Source organism: Macrosteles quadrilineatus, unplaced genomic scaffold (assembly GCF_028750875.1).
Source record: "Macrosteles quadrilineatus isolate MER2022 unplaced genomic scaffold, UCM_ALF_1.0 Scaffold_5__1_contigs__length_97177068, whole genome shotgun sequence".
NCBI classification, from domain to species: domain Eukaryota; kingdom Metazoa; phylum Arthropoda; class Insecta; order Hemiptera; family Cicadellidae; genus Macrosteles; species Macrosteles quadrilineatus.
Window position 1 is genome coordinate 13,616,682 of NW_026542598.1, and position 21,803 is coordinate 13,638,484.

General features: G+C 33.4%; 2 protein-coding genes across 5 annotated transcripts in view; both read right to left on the bottom strand.

Moving 5' to 3' along the window:
- LOC128995957 (nascent polypeptide-associated complex subunit alpha, muscle-specific form-like) overlaps positions 1-3,541 on the bottom strand; it is a 46,413-nt gene extending 42,872 nt beyond the window's left edge. Inside the window, exon 1 of the mRNA XM_054421033.1 lies at positions 3,421-3,541. The gene's annotated coding sequence lies outside the window, so the exon portion shown is untranslated. The remainder of the gene's footprint in view (positions 1-3,420) is intronic.
- A 3,522-nt stretch (positions 3,542-7,063) lies between these two features.
- Positions 7,064-21,255, bottom strand: LOC128995959 (uncharacterized). Of its 4 annotated transcripts, none has more exons than XM_054421040.1 (10): positions 20,746-21,255; positions 19,304-19,485; positions 18,508-18,666; positions 17,834-17,900; positions 16,128-16,341; positions 14,102-14,237; positions 13,207-13,358; positions 12,236-12,346; positions 11,684-11,758; positions 7,064-7,272 (listed from the first exon to the last, which is right to left on the bottom strand). In XM_054421040.1, the coding sequence occupies exons 1-10, from the start codon at positions 21,174-21,176 to the stop codon at positions 7,144-7,146; spliced, it is 1,656 nt and encodes a 551-aa protein (XP_054277015.1). In that variant the 5' UTR covers positions 21,177-21,255; the 3' UTR covers positions 7,064-7,143. The 4 variants fall into 4 exon arrangements, with proteins under 4 accessions (XP_054277015.1, XP_054277017.1, XP_054277018.1 ...); XM_054421042.1 differs by having other exon boundaries at positions 11,656-11,758; XM_054421043.1 differs by lacking the exon at positions 18,508-18,666.
- Between the last annotated feature and the right edge of the window lie 548 nt (positions 21,256-21,803).

Here is a 21,803-nt window from a genome sequence, read left to right on the forward strand (position 1 = left end):
CCTAGATCGATACGCTGTTCCCCTCCCGCTATTGCTGTCTGACTCTGAACTATTGTCTGGCATGTCTTTGGCTCCCCAACCGCGTTAGGAATTTCACAATCACGAATCACAACCTTTTCTCTACACCAGCCTTGCGACTCTCTCACGTCCTTTACTTATCATGTACTGTTCTCTCTTCAAGATATCCTCTACATTTTCACAAAAAAGCACACTTTTTTTTTCACAATCAAAGCACTTATGTCACTGTTCTTGTTCTAATAAAGATAAATTCTACATTTTCTTTAGATTAAAGCAATTATACGTTTTTTAGGCTATTAATTATTGTCATGGGATGATTTAAAAAATCCAAATTATACAATAAAAGGCATAGCCTAAACTATTTTTTAAAATAGTTTTATTAAAACCTTTTATGTGTGAACTGCAGCAATATTAATCTGTCAATATTTTATTCTTTATCGTCAATATTGGTGAGTTATTTATTTATTTCCATTCCAACGGCCAAAGACAATTACAAGTTAGTTCTGCGCTAAATTGTGTTTGGGTGTTACATCCTAAAATGTATATTTTCATTTATTTTCTTCGTCTTATCTAATATCAACCTTGTAAAAATTTTATTTTCAGTAGGCCAATTTTTTTATTTTATTTAGCTGAATAGCCTACATACATTATATATATTTTAGTACAATAAATTAGCATTAACGGCAACCCTTCCATACAGACAGCCGATCATAAAAGTGATCATATAGTCTTATGGGGCATATCTTATAGATCTTTACAATTTTGTAAAGAGACTATACTTATAATTCTTCATTTACATTTAGAAAAATACAGGCCTATATATTTAGATTATTGGTATATTGCCTCATAATTAATTGTTATCCTATCTACATTGCTCAGTAAAATATGGATCAAATTTCATCAAATTAACACAATAGACTATGTACTGTTGATCAAAAGCACTTCACAATTTTATCAATGCACTAACATTTGGAGTTCTGTGGTATGGTAGACCTACCACCTTTATGAATACAGAATAACAATCAATCATGATTTACCCAGGTACTTCAGAAGCTACAAAATTTAAATAATTTCTTGATCAGCATTGCAAGTTACGTGTTATTAAATTTACAGAAAGTTGAATACTCCGATCAAAATCGACCATTACCAAATTAACGTCTTGTGAGTTAACATTATAAGTGTAAATATATGGTTGAAAGTGTTATTAGAGTTTATATTTTATTGACTTTCCATAAAAAATTCTGACCAATACTGTAGGTTACAACTGTATTTTATTAGTCATTGGATCAACGGTGCCTTCAAACCATAGTACTGTAGTTGAACCGTTGAACCATCAACCATGTCATGTTGAACCATAGATAAAAGGAGTTTTATCTATGGTTGAACCAACAACTAACTATGAGTTGAACACCAGCAACATTGTATGGTAACATTGCGTTCGTATTTTAGTGCAACAACTCATTCTTATCTTATCATTGATGTGCAATGAACTGTTGTTAACTAGATACGATTTTAAAGCCATTTTCTAGAGTTAATGACAAAACACAATGAGCGTGTTTAGTTATACTGTACAGTAACAGCTAACATGATAAGCAATGTTGCGCTGAAATGTTATTTGAATAAACAATCATTGATGAGCATGAACTGTTGTTGTTAAGTATTTAATAGCCGTCTTCTAGTGCTAATGAAACAAACAAAGAGCGTTTATAACAGAAAATTGCCGTACATCTAGTATCTACATTTTACGAGAGTAAAACAACAATAACAATAATACAAATTAGTTAGTTAGACATGCTTTGAGCGAGAACCGAAACATTCATTTTTTAAACTGCCACGAATCTATTGCTTTCTTTTGGTTGTAAATAAAAAATTAATAGTAAAATTAATCGAACTATAATTAATTTGTGATTAAGCAAAATAAGTGCAATACGTATCTTGACTGTTAATTTTTCTATGGTATAAAGTTTATAAATGCTGGCAGCTTAGGATCCGTAAAAAAAACTTGAAAGAATAAATAATATAACACCATGACTAAAAACAAACTCAAAATGTTTATCTAGTTTATGTTAAAATTTAAACTCTCATATTTTAAAGTCATATCAAAAGAACAGACTTCTCTTAGAAACATTATTAATAATAAAAAATTATTATTCACATTTATTTCAATTTTCAAAATGAATGAATTGAGAACGCTACTGTTACTACTCAATATTAATATAAATTACTGTATATGATCGTAAATAATGAGAAAGAAGTATTTCATCATCCGATATTACTCTGAGGATATACTAAAAACGTTAACGACGCACTGAATAATATCACTCAACAAATAAAACAAAATGTCTTACTAAATAACTAAGTTCGTTTAATTACAGTATTAAACAGTTTAATGTTTATAGTTTCACAAAATGAGAGACTAAACTCTGAAATCCAATTACGTTATTCATGGAAGAGAAACAACTAAACAACCAAGGACTAAAGAAGTTGGCAGAGGACGCAACTGCCAACTGGTTTGTAGAAACGAGGACGCGAGCAGAGCGGCAGAAAACGGAACAGCGTAGCAGCTCTGCAGTACAGAACGAGGATGACAAAGCGGGAAGGAGAAAGGAGGCAACAGAACGGAACAGACAGGCTACGCGGCAACATCGCGTCGCCGCGCTGCAGTGTTGCCAAACCATGCAACCATCTGGGCTGCCCCACTCTCCCCCTCCCACCATTGCGCAATTAATCATTGACAGGCCACGTCAGTTGTTAGTTGTTTCACTTGGTTGTTGAAACAAACAACAAACAACTGTACTGATGTACACTGAACTGAATAATGATTACTCGACGTGAATTGTTGATTAATCAACCATTTTAGTAAAATACATACAAGTTGTTAGTATCCCTGAATATAATTTACACTGTAGAATGTAGCTTACTAAAACGCAAATAGTATATGTAATCTATAAATACCCTACAGATAACTGAAAATAATGTAGATGTGTGAAATTGTGATTTTGTGTTAATAAATTTCCTTTGCATTCTTAGTGTTCGTAATTTAAAGACAATGTTTATTACTGCGATCAGGCATAAACCAAAACAACAATAGATAAATCATTTCATAACTCTGATATGTGTTGATTGGCTCATTGCTTTTAAATACAATCAGTGTGCTCAATAGTTCAATAGTGCCTACAATAATAGTCTGATAGTGATTTAAAACAATATTTCTATGAAGGCGCAAATACAAACGATAAAAATATTGTATCGTAATTATAAATCAAATTATCATATAAACATGTACTAATAATATCTATAATTGTATATACATATTCATAAATGCATATCATCAACTAAGGGGCAATCAACAGCAAGTCATTACAGTGCAACAACAAATTGATAAGCAACGCTGAAACTGACCTGAAGTGCTCGAGGCCATGTGCTCACTGAAACCGGATGCCGAGCCGAGCCAACCGGAAACAGGCGCGAGACAAAAACTCCCTATGATAATCAGGGATACCGGGAACTCGGGCGTGGGTCTGACTGCGGACGGCACGGGTATTGACGTGTAGTGGAAGGGGAACAAGAACAAGGTCACTAGCGCCTAGCAACAGATGACAGCAACCCTGGGCGGTGGTGGGGGTAATGGAGGGGTGGCGTCCTCTGATTCCCCGCCCCGTCCTCCCTTTCTTTGTTTATAAATACTGAGGACAGACAGCAAACAAGAGATTACCCAATCAGCTGGCGCTGTTAGTGCCATTGCTATTGCACAACTCAGTGTATGGACTCACTGATATTTTTGCCATTCCATCTTTTGCCAGTACAGCACTACTGAGAAGTTGCTTCTTGAAGGGAGATAGGTGTATATTTTATGGAGTAATATTAATTAAATCAGTTTGTGTAGAATGTGACTGGATTTTAAGCTTTTGGCACTGATATGATTGGTATTATAGAATTCACCACATCTACACACTTCTCTACACATGGGGTATAAAGTTGAATCTATATTTTTAAATCTGGAGACCGATGCAGTTTTCATTTAAAATTTTTTTTCTGTTTATGCATTAAAACACATTTTTGTAGACAGTGCCCAGTGGAAACCTCAAGTCGGATGATTATAAATAAATATAATGCGTAATTTAAACAAAATTTACTTGTATTTATTATATTCCTTCCCTACTCAAGTCTTGAGCTATAATTACGACAAGAAAGAAAAAATGCAATTTTTAAAATAACCTAGCTGCAAATATTACCATTTATATTTTTCATTCATTCTGATATTAGGATACTGTATTTGTAATTGTATAGTTCAATTAGATATATTTTTACTTTTACAGTGTTTGTTATTTTTGGGATTTTTACTACGATACAACAATTTGTGCAAAGATTTATAAAATTGCTAATTCCAATTTCAAAGTTTAGACACCTAAAATCTTACAGTTTATATTTTTTATTTATTCTATCAGTATATAGGCACATTGCTATTTTTTTTATTTAAGCAGCCTCAATTTACATAGGTTACTATTACAATTACATAGCGTTTTCTATTATTTTTTGTTTTGTTTGAAACATTTAAATTATGTTTCCGATAAACCTATTATATTGGTTATATTATTTGTGATGTGATATAACAATACTTTAAGATTTAATTACCGTTACGTCATCTACTCATTGTAAAAAGTTGGATAGACCAATTTACGGTAAAACTAAACAAATTGCAAGGCTAAAGATTTGTTACTCTAATATTTTTAAACAGCGTTTGTACACATCAGCGAGACAAATCTGTATTTTAGAAAACACTGAAAACATGTAGTAATTAATAATAATATAATATTATAATACAGTATAGATATAATAATATATAGTCAACATGACTATAAGTGTTGAAACTAGTCGTTTGATAATAATAATAAAAATGAGTTAAAAGGGTACTCATGTTTTTATAATGTTTACAATTGTTAATATAATATTATTATTATTATTTATTGGGTATAAACAATAATATTGGTGGAATACAACGTTCCCCAAGCAACAAGCAGCGAAACTAGGAGGCAACAGAAACCTAGAAACAGTTCTGTATGTAACGAAGAAACTCGGTACCTAGTCCCTAGTCTATATTCAGTCGGCTGTCTGCAGCGAGCCACAGCCACAGCCATTATTGATTGCGATTTGCGTCGCCGTGGCGCGGGGACGACGTCAGCCAGCCAGGCGAATGCGATCAAGGCAGCACTGACTGGCAGTGTGGTCTGTCTGGCCGGAATGGGCACACGGAAGGGACTAAGGCTAAAGGTGTAGTGACGTCATATCTCTAGTGGCTAATGTCTTCTCTTGAGGCGACACGATTACCGTAACGAAACGATGTGATTTCAGCGGCGTTCGTGGCTTAGTTGGTAGCGTTTCGGATTGGTGTTCAGAAGGTCCCGTGTTCGAATCCCGCTTTCAGCATTAACTTTTTGTCAACAAATTTTTTATATCAGCAAGTTTGGTTGGTTAGGTTAGGTTATGACAGTTTAATTTTATAATACTAAATTTAAAATTAATTTTATAATTAATTAAACATTATAAGTAATTATTAATTAAATTTTTATCTTATATAGTTTTTATATTATCAGCAAGTCTGGTTGGTTAGGTTATGTTATGACAGTTTATTTTTAAAAATTAAAAATTTATTTTATAATTTGAAACAATATTTTATAGTTAAAAAGTTAATTTTATAACTAAAAATTAAGAAAAAAAATAAATTATTTCAACTTAGCAGTTCTAGCGGTGAACGCTGACACTACAAGATATGTTAGCCTTAGTCCCTCCCGTGTGTCCCACCGCTGTCTGGCCTGCCTGCAGCAATCAGTGGCAGTGCCAGTGTGAAGTAAACCAAGCCACTGCCACTGATATCGCGATGTTGTGCAACAACATAATCTGCGCTGTAATCAGATTGGCAGCTTATTATTCCTCCATTTGTTTGTTATTTATTTTCATACAGACCGCAGCCGGCAGCTTATTATGAATGTATTAATGATTTAAATTGTACAATTTAACGAACTATGTATTTATTATACATGTCAAGTATTTTTTTGTATTCCTAATGCTACATTGTAATTGAGTGTAAACCTGTAGTGCAGCGTGCAGCATTCGAATAAAATAAATAAATAATATTAATATATTTAGCTAACTAAATAATAACATGAAGGCCATGAAACACCATGGATTCGTACTTAAACTCACATAGGTACCAATTTTCATGAAAATCGGACTGCAGGTGTGGTCTGTAGCTCTGTACACAACCACAAACATAATTTTGAAACCCATTTTGGGTTCAGGGTGACCCGAAACGCATCCACCTAAAATTCAAACTAAAAATGTTTAATGAAAACAATACTTTCTCCATATTACTATGTACAGGTAGATAAAGTAAAATTTTGTGTCTATTCTTTTATGTTTCATAAAGATAAAAAATAAAATTATAGTTTTATGTCCTCTCCATCAATGTACCTATCTTGAATTATTTTCTGTCGATACATGTAGTGACTATCATATATGGAAGGTGTCTCTGTGTGATGATTTAAATTTAATACCCAGGATACACACAGCAAGGGTTCTCACACCCAAAGGAATGGGAGCAAAAAGCAACTTGATTGATTTGGAATTCACTAAAGTACCAGCCTCTTTTATGATGCTGTAATAGATTTAAAAATGTAATCTTCTTGCGAGCGATATTTGGGGTTTTTATGTTCTATAAGAGAGGTAAGTTTGTTTGGATAAAACGGCATTCATGAAATCGTCAAACCATTTCAGCACAAAAAACAAACTTGCTGACAAAACAGCCTGTACTAAAAGTTTTACATCAAAACAGTTGAACCAATGAGATGATGAAGCTGACGATGGTGTTTTAACACCGAAACATGTCCTGAATAGACATATTTTATTGAGCTGTGACGGGAATTACGTAAGTAATTTAGTCTTACATATGTCCAACAGCTCAGGGGCTACACACATGGATTTAAATTCAATGAGATGAATTAATTTCCAGGAAGTATTAAAAAAAATTAAGTTGAAGATATCAAAAGATTCAGAAAACCTTTTAATGTAGCTTCTGCTAGAAAATTTTTTAAATTAGATTCAACCAGCAGTCTTTTCTCAATATATTTAGAGTTTTTCTTTTTTTAGACTTTTTCTTTTCAGACTTATTATTTTTTTCTTCGTTCTTCGTTTGAGTAGCATATTTGAATGTATTGCTTCAAGCTTGGATTCTATTTCATTGACTTGATTTACTACCTGAAAACAATTTTAAAATTTTAAATCTTTCAAGCTACTAAAGAATATAATTATACAACACTTTTAAGTGTGAAAGAACTTAGAACATTGCAATTAGACCTAAACATTTATTAACATCCAAAGTGATAGCTATCTGTTGGCTCCTAACAGTTCCATATAATCCCTGTATTGTATGGTAAAAAGTGCATCATTCGTGTTTGGGGGGGGGGGGGAGGTGGTTAAAGTTGAAAATTACGTAGTTTTTTTCTATTTTTAGTTAAAGTCACAAAAACCATGTGGTTTAACGCAAAATTTGTTATGTACAAAATGATTCAGAATAGATTTCAAACAAGAAAAGATATTTTATAATCTTGTTAAGGTTACAAAATCTTAAAAATGGAATTTTTCAACCATTTTTTACATTTTAAAAGTTCCAGGGGCGACTAAATATTTTAAAATATAATAACATTACAAAACACGATTGGACCTACTAACAAAAGTCACTGGATACAAAAAAAAAAAATACACCTGTCACAGCAAACCTGCCGACTAAGCGAATTTCCACTTTTCTGAATTGATTTTCAATTAAAAATCTATTTAAATAACATTAGGTTTAACAAATACCTAGGTTTGCTGCTAGGGCCTATAAGGAAACTAATAAAGTGTGTTTTTTTGTAAAATATTAATAGTTTAGTATAAAAACAAATTTCCAAGTTTGATACAAATATATCCATAAACAAGCAAACTACAACATTCTCCATAAGAATAACATGGGAATTTAAAATTTTTTGAATTTTCTCTGTTACCAATAATTGTACAAAACACTTTGATAAACTAAATTATTTGTTTTTTAAGCTCTTGAAAAAGGTTTAGAGAGAAATTGGGAAATGTTATGTTTTGAGGGTAAAAAATGAGAAAAACCAATTTATACCCCATAAAACAAAAATTTGTAGACTGTTGTAGGTTCTGTAAGACCTCGTTCCCATGGTCCAATCATGCTGGTTCACGAAATCATTCAAGTTTATGCCGCCTTACACCTTTAAAACAAATTTTCAACCTGGAAGATGGTACAGTGTCATCCCAGACTAGCAAACTGTCCTGTTCTGGGTGATCGACTATGTACACCAAAGCCCGATTTTCTATTGAGAGTGTCTGTGTATCAGACGAAGCCCTTCTTGATGTTTCCAGTTATCCCTGGAATGGAATTTGTGAAGCGTTTGGTGAAAACTACTACTGTGCTCAGGAGGTCAAGCACACGATATGCAGCCACAGCTTTGGTAATGGTGCAGTGGCCTGTTCCAGACAAGCCTTCCCTCCACAGATTTGCAACCTTCATAAGATATAAGCTGTCTTGCGGGCTTCACCTTTAATGTAGATGTCCAGAGGTAGTGGCCCAAGAGTGACCTCTAGAGTTGCTGATGGACTGTTCCTAAAGGCACCAGTAGCTCGAAGGCTACCAAGCCTCTTTTAACCTTGCATTTGCCCGTCCACATCATAGACTAACCCCCCGTGCGTGGATCGTATACAGCAAAGCAAGGAGTGAGCCAGTACAGTACAAAGGTGATCTGTACTGATAAAATGTTTTCGGCAGTGACCAGGATCCGAACCCACGACATGGCTGCCTTGGGCCCAAAGTCCGTGACGCTACCGACTGAGCCACCAACTCACTGAAAGATGCAGTTACCTACAGGCCTACAGGTTTGCATTTGCATGTGACATGCTATGGGCCCGAAAGAAGATTTTCTATTCCTTGCGTCCCCAAGAAACCTGAAACCATTTGTGCCTTTGGGTCCGAGCACACCAGGCCCATTTACTAAAGAGGCCCTGCTTACCTGATTCACTTTCCAGAAGGTTACATTGGATTTCTTTCCTGTAAAATCCTAGACCTCTGAAGTCTGTTCAATGCAAGAAACAATTGTATGCCATGTCAATATAGGTTATAGAATAGAATAATATATACTACTGCCATACAATCAGCGCCGTCCTTAGGGTGGAGCGAGTGGAGCGGCCGCTCCAGGCCTCGCGCCGGAGAAGGCCTCGCTGCCAGGCGAGGCCTGCCCGGCGATGCCTTACTATCGCTAGAAATAAGTTAATGTTTTGGAATGAAAATAAAAAAATAAAGGACAGACAGATACATGTGCCTAAAATATGTCTTATTTATTATGAATTAACCTATATCAATTGTTGTATCGATTAAAAACCTATGAACGACATTTAAAACACAAAAGAATATCAAACAACGTTTGACAGCTCGGCGGCGATGACGGAACCCGAGCCTCGCGGCAGCCACCCGGTGAATGTGAGTGAGTCATACGCTTACTCTTACTGGTACTGGTGCCATTAAACTTCTATTGTATGATTTAATTAAGTTCAATTTATTTACAGATGTAAATGTTTACTGGATTGAATGGATAATCAGCATGGATAAGACTGACTGTAAACTACTCGCATTTCGCAATAAACATAAACCTATGACAATATTTGTCATTAAACTAAAAAGTAATACTGTGAATCAATTACACTGTAATGATACTACCTCTTTTAATTTATTATTAAAAACTCATTGACAATTATAGGTAATATTTTTTACCTTTAAAACCCCCATTACAGACCAACTGCCGAAAACACAATAAACCTATCTTGACAAAAAGTACATAAAAAGTTCAGCCTATGAGCATTTACTATTTACAAAGTGACGGGACGACAATCCACAGTGAAGAGATGTGTTCATTTTTTCATTAATTATTGTAAAGAACTTTGTGGACAATATTTATGATATCCACTTTGGAATTGGAACAATAATATGTGCAATTAGCTATAATATTAACGGCCATTTACAGAGTGTAAAAGATTCATTTGTTTCATCAAAATGCTTAAAATGACGAATTTGCAAGTATCTCATTGACAATTATTTATGTAATATTTTTTACCTTTAAAACACCCTTCACCGACCAACTGCCGAAAACACAATAAACCTAACTTGACAAAAAATAAATAAACAAGATAGCCTATAAGCATTTACTATTAATTGTCATCGCGCCACTTTGTTTAATTTACAAAGTGTTAATTCAATTCACAATCCACAGTAAAGGAGAAGTGTTAATTATTTTTATTAATGATTGTAAAGAATTTCGTGTGCAATATTTATGATATCCACTTTGGAATTGGAACAATAATATGTGTAATTAGCAATAATATTCACGCCCATTTTCAGAGTGTAAAATATTCATTTTCTTTGTCAATGTGCTTAAAATGACGACTTTACAAGTATAATTTTACAAAAATTTTCCGGGGGGGGGCCCCGGACCCCCCCCGTACCCCCCAGGCCCCCCGGTGAGCTTGGTTAAACAAGGCCTCACAATTATGTATTGCCCCAGGCCTCGCATTTTATAAAGACGGCTCTGCATACAATAGCTAAACAATAATAGATAAATAACCGACATTTGTTCACGATACAACACAAAAATCATATTAACCCTTTCAGTGCTAGGCCAATAATTCATATTTTGTAAGACTTTTTTGTTTGCCTTTTAATTCCATTACCTGTTGTTGAATTTTAACTGTCATGTTGTCACTATTTTATTAATTAGGCTAATTTTGAATAATAACACAATAAGAAAATATATAAGAAAGATAAATCCCGCTATTTGTAGTAAACATTAAATAAAACTTAGTTTTTGTTGTAATTTTCCTGGTTTTCCTATAAATTTTTATGTTCTGATAGCATTATTTCAAACCAAAATCTCATAAAATCAAAAGACATATAGTTTACAATGTAACATTGAATTTAACCTTGATTTAGTTGGACGAGGTTATCGTAATATAGCCATTTTAGGGAAACTAATGTTTTGCAGCAAAGTCTCAGGAACACATTTATGATCACTGTTGTGTTTAAACTAAAAGATTGCATCTAAATAGTTCGTGACTAACTGGTGCTGCTACCTAGTAACGCATTGAACAACCATCTGCAGCGCCATCTGTTCGCAATCGGGGGCGACAGCTTAAATACCGGGTTTTGACTCCCCAGTCTTCAAGCACAGATAGCCGAGAAGGCTAGGGCGTGTGTCACTTGGCCAGTGGCATTCGTCTGCTCGGGTTCGAATCCTGTCCTGTGTGGCAAATGATTGGTGACCTGTGTGTTTGTAGCGATATACTACAACCACTGGGGCATAGTGAGGTGTTCATAATCCTTGGTTTAGACATACACCTCGAAATCATCGGATTGGGCGAATCTTTTAGCTAAGTGGTTGATAGTGTATCCTATGAACATGCAGGTCACCAATGGCCGTTTTGCTATTTTTTGTTAAAATAACCTTCCTCTCTATATCCCTTAGAGATTTTTTAAAACAACGATATATCGTTTCATAGCACTGAAAGGGTTAAACCATTACATATCTGAGTTACCTAGTGGTAATGGGGGAACCACACTAACATGAATATTGTCCTCTGAATATTTAGAATCCATTTCTAAGGAACAGTCAACTTTGTTTTGCACTTCCTCTGAAACCTGAAAAATGGGTCAATATTGATTAAACCATCGGAATTCTTAGTTTAAGTTATAGTTTTAATCTTGTTAAATCTAGTTATAGTTATAGGTTTAATCTGCTTTTATCATGAAGCAACCTTTGTTAATGATTGAGATGGATACATAATATTAATCTACAATAAAAATTTAAAAATAGATAAAAAATGTGGCTACAATAATCAATTAAACTGATTATCTTTCTACATGTACTAGCTAACTACATGGTCCTCCGTTTCGATTACAGCATTTTGTCGTCTTTATATATTTTTGTCATCCACCCTCACCAGAGAAAAATGTTTCTTTTTTTCTACTTTGGTCTCAGTTGGGTTTATAAAAGTTTTGATTTCTGGTGAAGTAAAAAAGCCCTATTTTTACACAATACATTATTAATGCTAAGAACAAATTTGTTAAATACCAAATGAGTTTTGTCAGTTGAATAGTGAGGTTTAATGTGTTCACCTGTTGTGAGGTTGGTAGTATTGTGTCAGAGGCTGTGTATTGCTCCATCGCCTCCTGTTCCAACTTGTCCAACTGACTCACACTGTTGGTAGCAGCAAGACTCAATCCGCCCTGAGAAAAATCTTTTTGGTAATTTTCTTTACTACATTACCATAGGTAGACTGTACAAACTACAAAAATTGTATGTAAAAAAATAACCCCACTACACTAAAATTTTCCAAAACACAAATGTTGGAATTCAAAACAAAAGCAAAATTGAAGTATCACTTATGAACTCCAGTCACAGCCTAGTGTTTAAATCTTCCACTAACACATTCATTACCTCCCCCAATACTATTCTAGCCGGTCTCCGCAGCCCGAAGCAACAAATCAGTCTTGTCTTGGTAGCAGATAGCGATGTAAAGTATGAAGTACTGCAAAGTATGAATCACTTTCTATGAAGAGGTATCAGTGAGAAGGAAGTTTAACCCCTACTGAAATCTGTTAATATTTAACAGAAAAAAAACTATATTTTTGGAAGGCCTGGCATTTTTTTCTGGCAAAATTTAGTCATAGAACAAAAAAATCTTACGTTTATGGGAAATTTTGACATTTAAAAAATCATTGTAGCTCCATAAGAGTCTCGCCACAAGAAAATAAATTATTCTGGTGATTCTGAAAGCCACCCAGAAGGACAGAAATGGACTCAAAATAAATATCTGATGATAATACTGTCTATATAATACCAATTTGAAATTAAAGTTGAAATAAACATGACATAATTTGTTTCAGGAGTGAAAAACCAAACAAAAAGATGCACAGTAGGAAATAGTTATTTGTGTAACTAGTGTTCAAAGTGGCACTCGAGAAACTTTCCATACTTGCCTGAAGTTTGTGCGTTAGCATTTATCTCATGTGCAGCAAAGAAACTTTGCACTCACATAATTATTTTGGAACACTTAATTTAATTAGTGTAGTTGTATGGTAATTACCTGAACCAAACAACAGCCTTGTTGAACATCCAGGAATATGGCATTTAATTTGTTCAATAAAAAGTTCATCTGGTTGAAATCAGTTGACCTTGGATGGTAAATCTTTGCTACCCATGTTTTCATGTCATCTTGTGTTTTATAAAACTGCCCTCCTAAAAGCAAATTCAATAATTTATGTAGATTGATTTAATCAATAGGCTATGAACAACTAGAAAAATATTAGTGAAATGAGGATTTATTTTTATTCATAAATGCTGTGAGCAGTAACAGAGTCACTCACAGGAAGTAGGATACATAATAGCAGCAATCGGAATATGCTTCTATTAGTGCACTGTTACTCTGTTATAAAGGTAAATCTTTAATATATAGGTTCTTTAAACTTGGATAGAAAAAAATATTTAAGCACTGTTCTTGTCTGAAAGTTTTTAGTTGTATCCGCTTGTTAATTCAGATTAGAGCATTGCCACACACTGTCCCTTCCACACCCGTGCAAACCAGTATTTGTCTAGTACATATATTACATACAAATTTTATGGTTAGCCGGCTTTTTAAATTGAAAAACAAATGGTTTCAGCAACCTGACACACACTTTCTCCCATTATAGCTTGTCAACAACCTTAAGACATGGGTAAGCAGTAATGGGAAAACTATGATATTTTATAGGGAAATTTACAATAGTTTTTGAATCAACGGAAAAAGCAATGGCTGTTTTTGCTGCAATATGACAAGATTTTTATGGTTTGTTTGAATTTAGAGATGTATTTATTATTGTTCAGGTGAATTTATATTATCTCACATCAATAATGAGACCTTGCTCTGAGTTTAGTTTGAATAACTTATCTTCTGAGGTCAACAATTATTATGAATAAGGTAAGGCAATAAATCAAAAACCAACCTAAATCACACAGATGTCTTGCGATGTCAGATGAGATGTCTTCAGGGTCCCATTTTGATCCAAGCGATTCCACATTAAAATATATTACTGAAGGATTATTTATCATTGCCATATTATCTTGAACTTCTTCATTGAACTGATTGCATAGCACTAGTTTAGTTTTATTCAAGATAAAGGTAAAATTGTTCTAGTTTACTAAGTAGAAACTGTGTATATAAAGATACTGTACAGTAGAAATCCAACTATCCAAATCAATTTAGACCAGATAAAAGATTGGATTTTTACCAAAATTTATAGTCTTTTAAAGAAAATAAGCCGAGTCATGCAGAACTTTTACTATTGCGATTGCAGAATGTATCTGCGACAATTTTGCAATCGGAAAATTTACACTTTGCTGCGATTGCGGAGTACGATTATGATTTTCTGTGACTGCGGGAGACGATGATGGTGTCAACACAATGGTGGGATATATTAAACATTTTAATCGTGATCGTGAAAAACGATGTTATAGTGACCGCGGGAGACAATGCATGGTGTCTACACGACCGTGGTGATATAGTTATAATTTTGCCGCGATCGCAAAAAACGATGACGATGTTTCTGTGATCGCGGGAGACGATGATGATGATGTTGATTATGATGTGTTTAACAGCAATCATAAGAGAGGACTCAGTAAATAGCTTATTTCTATCAATGGAAAACACTTTGGACTATGAAAACCAATTTTTCATATTATTATAATAAAAATTGGTTTTCAGAAAACACGGTTTAAAACTAAATATTGAAAAAACTCATATAATTAAATTTTCTTTGAAAAACAGTGTAATTCTTTATAAAATTCCAAATGTAGTAGAATCTCATAGATTTTTGGGCGTATTACTAGACGCTCATATTAATTGGAAGATTCACATAGATAAAATAAAAGGGAAACTAAGATCTATCTCTTTTGCATTCTTTCATTTGATAAATCGTGTACCCCAGGATACAAATGGATGCATTGAATCTATCTCGAGGTATGGAGTCATACTGTGGAGAATGTCAACGGAGGTTAAATCCCTACTAATTTTACAAAATTAAAATCGTTAGAATCTTAACTAAATTAAGAAGGAGAAAATCATGAAAAAACCTGTTTAGAAATCTTAGAATTCACACCATTTTCAGATTATACATAAATGAAATTCTATATTGGATCCATAGCACCAAAGAGAGTTTGTCAGATGAAATTAAATTTACACATAATTACAATACAAGGAATAAATATAACTAGTGCACCTGTTGCTCGAATTCGAGCAATTGCAAAGTATTACAGGCGCTCAAAACTAAAAACAGTCGCAATTAATTTCCGATGACTTAAAAGAGTCAACTCAAAGATTATGTAATCAGTCACTCCACTCCAGTTATCGAAACTCGAAACGAACTCAATCTGAATAAGAAAGCTCTAGTGTGTATCATGTGTTTACTATGAACAGCTGTAATGAATACAAATTATTCGTCTGTTTAAGTAAACAAAATGTTTTCTTCATAAGAAATACATTGGGAATTTGATGGCCTGTGGGGCAAAGCCCGAGGACTTTTAATACAGGAATTGGTGAAAGGGGGCGTCTACACAAAAAATACTTTATTTTGACACATCGTTTGTAAAAATCCGTCCCTTATTAACGGAGGAGTAGGCGTAGTGTTTTGTAGAAATCGCCTTCACCTATTATATAAGGATTTCAGATTACCACATCATAAGTTGGCAATATTTAGGAACAGCCCTCATTACATGGGACTAAGATTGTACAACGAATTACCCCTGTACCTGAAAAATTGTAATGTTACTCAATTCAAAAAAACCAAATAAAAGATAAAATAATTGATAAAGCCATAGATTAAACATACTCCCTAAGGGACAGTACTAGTACAGTATACAGTAATAGTACAGTACTTCACTGTCACCATAGAGGTTATAAAATGAAAAATTAAAAAGATTTTGATTAAAGTTCATAAAAAATTGTATAATAGTATGACACCAGAAAACGTTTACCTCATAAAACATAGTTGATGGTTCAACAACAAATTTATTGATATTGGAGTAAGGGAAGACTTCTGCCTCATAGTTCATATCAAAGATGGAGATGAATTGCGGTTTTGCTTCACAGAACAACTCATCTTCAGGAATACCATGAGCGTTTGATTGGTTGACTGACTGTTGAGTTAAAATTGATAGTGATCTTTCCTCATTAACTTTAAATTTTGAACTAAAACAGAGATTCATTAATTTTATATGAACATTTTAAAGGCTGTATGTACTGAATAGTATAAAACCCATAAAAATAGTGAAATTAAACAGCCTTAGAGCCAGTAGCGAAGCTAAAAAGATTAGTATTGCTTATTGTGCTATTCAAGTTTCAAGAGCTTAAATTATATTGGATTACCTTTGTTGTTGCCTGTATTCCTGAGTAGGTAAGGTGTTTGTGTTACCCAATGCATTCACCATAGCTATTTTTGTAATTGATTTGTATAGTGATAATGTTAGTTATAATAAGATAAACTACGAAGACCGAAGATGCCACACAAGCTGGAGAAAAACATAGGGCGAGTGTGATACAAACATCCTACTTGGGAACATAGGCAAAAACAACAAAGCTAAGCTAATAACACTTTAGCTAAATAAGCCATGTCTAATAAATCTAGCATTATGGTTATGAGATAAGTGTATGTTGTTCTTTGGAAAATCTATACAACAAACCATAACTATAATGCCACTTATTTATACTTTTTTTTAAATATTTTTCATTGTTATCATTGCCTGTCACATTGTCTCAATAATGTAAACCATACATTTTTACTTTCTCCCTACACCTTAGTATATCAAGAAAGTATTGTTTTCGTAAAAATTTTGAGTTTGAGTTTTTAGTGGATATATTATCCACTTTAGGTCCCCCTGGACCCAAAAAAGTGGTTTTCGAAGTGATGTCTATGTGTGTGTTTGATGAATTAATAAACAAATAGAATCTGATTTTAAAAAAAAAAAATGGTTCTGATTAAAGTTAGTTATATTATGTCCCTTATAATTCTGAACAAAGTGGTACAAATCCTATTACCGTAAAAATTATGGTTCAAAAGATAGTGTAACTTATGTTATTTTCTCATTCAAAAAAACCTCAAATAACAGAAAATCGGATTAAAAAAAAATCTGTTTTGATTCAAATTGAATAAAGTATGTTATGATGGTCCTTATAATTCTAAACAAAATAGTGCAAACCCCCTATTGCTATAAAATTATGATTAAAAAGTTATTACTACTTTTGTGATTTTCCCAAAAAATATCATAATAACTCCACCGCTTATCCATGGTAAAGGTTGTTGAGAAGCTAATGGGAGAAAGTGTGTGTCAGATTGATGATACCATTTGCGGTATTTTGTAATATGCCACATTTTTACACCTTTTATTTTTTATGTTGCTTATATTTTATGTATTTCTAGAAGAGTGTTGTTGAACCTTATAATTGCTGTGTTTTTGGTCTGCTTTATTGTAATGTGCATGTCATCCTGTCAATTGTAAAAATGTTTGTTTCAAGTTATCAATATTAGATAACCCAATCAATATTATCAATATCAATTCAATCGATTAGATTTATTAGATTAAACTGGTTTATGCTATATATAAAGAGTAAAAAAATCTCATCTAATGTCTATTTACAGACTGTCAAAAATAAATTGTAATCAAGTAGGGATAAATTAACTTGCCTGAAATTGACAGGTTCGAACTCGGCTACAAACACATTCAATCCAAACGTTTGGTTGTAGCTGCCATCTGCAACCAAATAGTTTGGATAAACTTTGGCAATTTATGAAGCTATATCAAGTTTTATTAGAAAAACTATTGATAATTCTAATAATTCATTAATGTATTTTTAAAAGTGCCCATAAGGTATATATGAAGCAAATCAACAATTTTAGCTTCTAGTCTTGAAATAGCACATTTATAAAGAATTAAAAATAATTGTTTCTGCAACAATGTATACAAACTGCAGAAATTTACAGAATTTAAAATACTATAATATTATGCTGAACATTAACTGCAGGTAAGATGTAATCTTTAAGGGAGCCGGTTTATAAATAGAAGTAAATGTTTGAAAAAATTTCACCAATCTTACAATCTATGATATTTTTATTGATTGTTAAATACTTTTTTAAGATTAGATTACTGACCAAACAGAACATTAGAAGTACATTTCATTAAAAGATCAAAGTATTAATCAACCAAATTTATTCAATCAAGAACAAACATATTAAAGAGGAATTGTTTGAAAATCTTAAAAAAATACATCAGGCAAGCACGGTGGTTGAAAAAACCCTTTTTAAGTAACATTTTAGTTTTAAAAATCAAATGAAGTTGTATAACGGGAAGTGATACTGACAAGGGAAGCTAGGATTGGCCCAAAGACTTTTGATCGTTGGCGAGTTGATTATCCTATGAAGCTTCTGCTCAGCTTTGCTGTCGATTAAATATCTTGGAAATGGATAGTCCAATAGTTTTGTTTCCACTTCCTCATCATCATACACTGGGGGATCCAAGTCTATGTAGAAACAGTGTGAAAATAATGTTAATTGGTTATTATGTCCAAGAATGTATCTAAAAGAGATGGCAGAATAATACTACTAATAACAGTAACCTGATTTTTACTTTTGTTTATATTGGGAGAAAAACCCTAAAAATAACCCTTTTTGCAGCTGAGATTATTTTAATTTGTTTTACTTATAATTTGGTATGGAAATGGTTTACAAAACATTTTTATCCCAGCTAGGTTCCTTCTTTTATCATAGAAACTGATATTGTGTTTTAATAAATTGACAATGATAATTTCTTTTATCTAATTAACATATTTTGTCTAATTCCTAAATTATTTAGTCGTTGATTTGTGTTAAAGTAACACACATATACACATACAGGGCTATATTGATCGTAGATAGTAAATATATACAATTATGAAGATTTATCATTTATTGTTATTTGTTTGTCTAAATTTAGCATGAGTCTTGTGGTCTTTTTTGCACTAAATGTGAATCCAAAATTTGTTTAGACCTCCAGTCCATTTAAAATATACCTGGCAATAATAAAGTTACACACTTGTACTAGGTACCTACTACTCACTTTAAAGAGATATCTGATAAAATTTGTTAAATGCCAAGTTTGATGGTTCAGCTTAAACTTACCATCACGGAACATTGATGTTTCAGTGGAGAGTTTTAAGTAAGGCAGTTTTTCGGCGTAATGTGAAAGCAGTCGATTCTGCCATTGAGACTCACTCAGCCATTGATGTGGATTTGAGTTGGTTATTTGTCTAAGAGAGACCAGCTCTCGGCCTGAAGGATATCTTGGACTAAGGGTACACCACCTGTGTGATACAAAATATCATCATCATCATCATCATCATTCCTTTATTGTTTTTCCTTAACGGGTACATAAAAAAAATCAATGAAAAATAAATAAAAAATTGTAAATGATACAAAATATTAGATTAGGCTACCTTTTTTGTTGTTGCCTGTGTTCTTGAGTAATATGTTTACATGTCCCTTTATGCATTTTGACAGCTTCTGTGGCATCTTCAAGAGGGTCTTCTTAAGCTATATTCTTATCACTAACACTAACTATAGTCTATATATTTACACACATACGGTCACTGGTATTGTGGTGTATCATAAAATAATAAAATAGCCAAAAAACAAAATAATAGCCTACCGGTTACCTAATATATACTTTAATGACTGAAACTCTAAAATTATTCAATTAGTTTTGCGAATTGAACTAAGATTAACCCTTCCCGGACGGGCAAAATCGTGACATAGAACGGGATAAAATTATAGGAAAAAATAAAAATTAATTTTCCTTATTTGTGTTTTGTTATACAAGTATACATAAAATAAACACAATGGAACGCTTCATTCTGTCAAAATAATTTTTTACTCGTTTTTAACGATGCGGATATATCTGCAACCCGTCCCCGTATGAGTAGAAAAGCAGCGGATATATCCGCCACCCGTCTTTGAAGATATGACCATGACAGCATTAGGCAATAAATAAAGAACAATATGTAAACAATAAATAAAGACAACGTAGTGTTGAGCGCGAAACGTCAAGGGGGCAGCGTTGGAGTGGTGAAGGGTGCGCGTGAGAAGGGGAGGCGCGGGTGAGCGAAGGGAGTGCGGGAGAGAGCACAGCAATGGAGAGAGCAGGAAAGTGGCGCCTTGGTACCGCGAACCATCTGGTTACTGCTCAAGCACCTGCCAGTATGTCTGGAGAGAAGGAATGTGTTATCTCAATTGAAGTTTAGCTGCCAGTAATGCTCATGATGATCAGTTCCAAGGCAATTAAACTGCTTGATTGATTGATGAAAACAGTTACTGTTGTAGGCTATAATTATTGTTATAGTTGATTTATTGTTTGATTATTAATATTATAATTTTTCAAGTTGAAAATTACTGAACTAGTCTTGGGATTGAATACCGGTACTGAGTAGAGTTATTATAGTGGCCTGCTCAACAATGGGGTCAAGAGGGGTGATACATGAAGGCCATATAGATTCTAGATATAAAGCCTGAGCTTAACTACTTACACCCACACAACTGTACTTATTAAATACATCTATTGATCATACCCAGAATGTGAACTCTTTGAGTATCTTTTAAACTCCTTTTCCACCTCTGGCAACATCCATACTTCAACCTCTTCATCACTTAAGTGATTAGAGTTTGGAGTACACCTTGGTAGAGGTACACCGTCATCACTCACATAAATTTGCTCTCTTCTTTCATCGTACTCAAATTTACCATAGGTGGCTAGTCTTGAAAAGGGTAAAATATCTTGAACATTGTATCTTGAACCTGTATCTTCAATATAGCTCGATGGAATATCAGTGCAATCATCGTCAAAAAGACGTTTTTCGGTGTCATTGAAACGGATCCATAAATTTAAATTAGCCTTTTTATAATCTAAATCATCATTTTTGTAGGACCAGACATCACTAGCCAACAATCCTACATTTTCATACGCCCGATCAAATTCCTCATTGGCAGCTTTTGAGCTCATGTATTTCAAGAATTAATATTGTAAAAATATATTTAAAGTTTCTATTGAAAATGAAAATAATCTTTTGTTTAAAAAGATGTTTTTGAAAATAACAACCATATGTTTGAATTAATTAATTTACAACACCAGATTATTTACTGAATAAACTATTCATTAAAAAAACACAGATGGACAGACTTACACATAAGTCATTACCAATCGCAGCAGACCTGCAGACTAAGCAAATGTGTAGTTGCTTATTAATTTTTATTCAAGCACATCACAATAAAAGGGAATTTGCACATAGATCCAGCGAGGGGTGATGTTACTTATGCAGATGTAACTGGAATGTGGTGCCTGTGATCTCCCAGTAAGGTCAGCAGCTGACACACAAAACCTCCTGAGAGTTTCTTAAAGTACCCATGAGACGTGAACTTGATTCTCAAGCAATACTTTTATGGGATACTCAAACTTAGACTGGCTAAAACCGTACCGGGGTATTCATTGTAAAGTAAAGATTAATTAATTGTGCTCTATGATAGCATATTGATCATTCTTTTATTATTATTCTACACTAATATTAGTTTAATAACAATAACAGAGGGAAATCCCACATGTCATCACCAGTTGTTTTGTCATATTTCTAAA

Bases quoted from the DNA above. Each gene is read 5' to 3' on its own strand.
- LOC128995959 (XM_054421040.1), bottom strand. From the start codon at position 21,176: ATGAGCTCAAAAGCTGCCAATGAGGAATTTGATCGGGCGTATGAAAAT. The intron at 18,667-19,303 runs GTAAGTTTAAGC...GTTTCTACATAG, and splicing joins AACATCAATGTTCCGTGATG to ACTTGGATCCCCCAGTGTAT. The intron at 16,342-17,833 runs GCAAGTTAATTT...TCTCTGTTTTAG, and splicing joins TTCGAACCTGTCAATTTCAG to TTCAAAATTTAAAGTTAATG.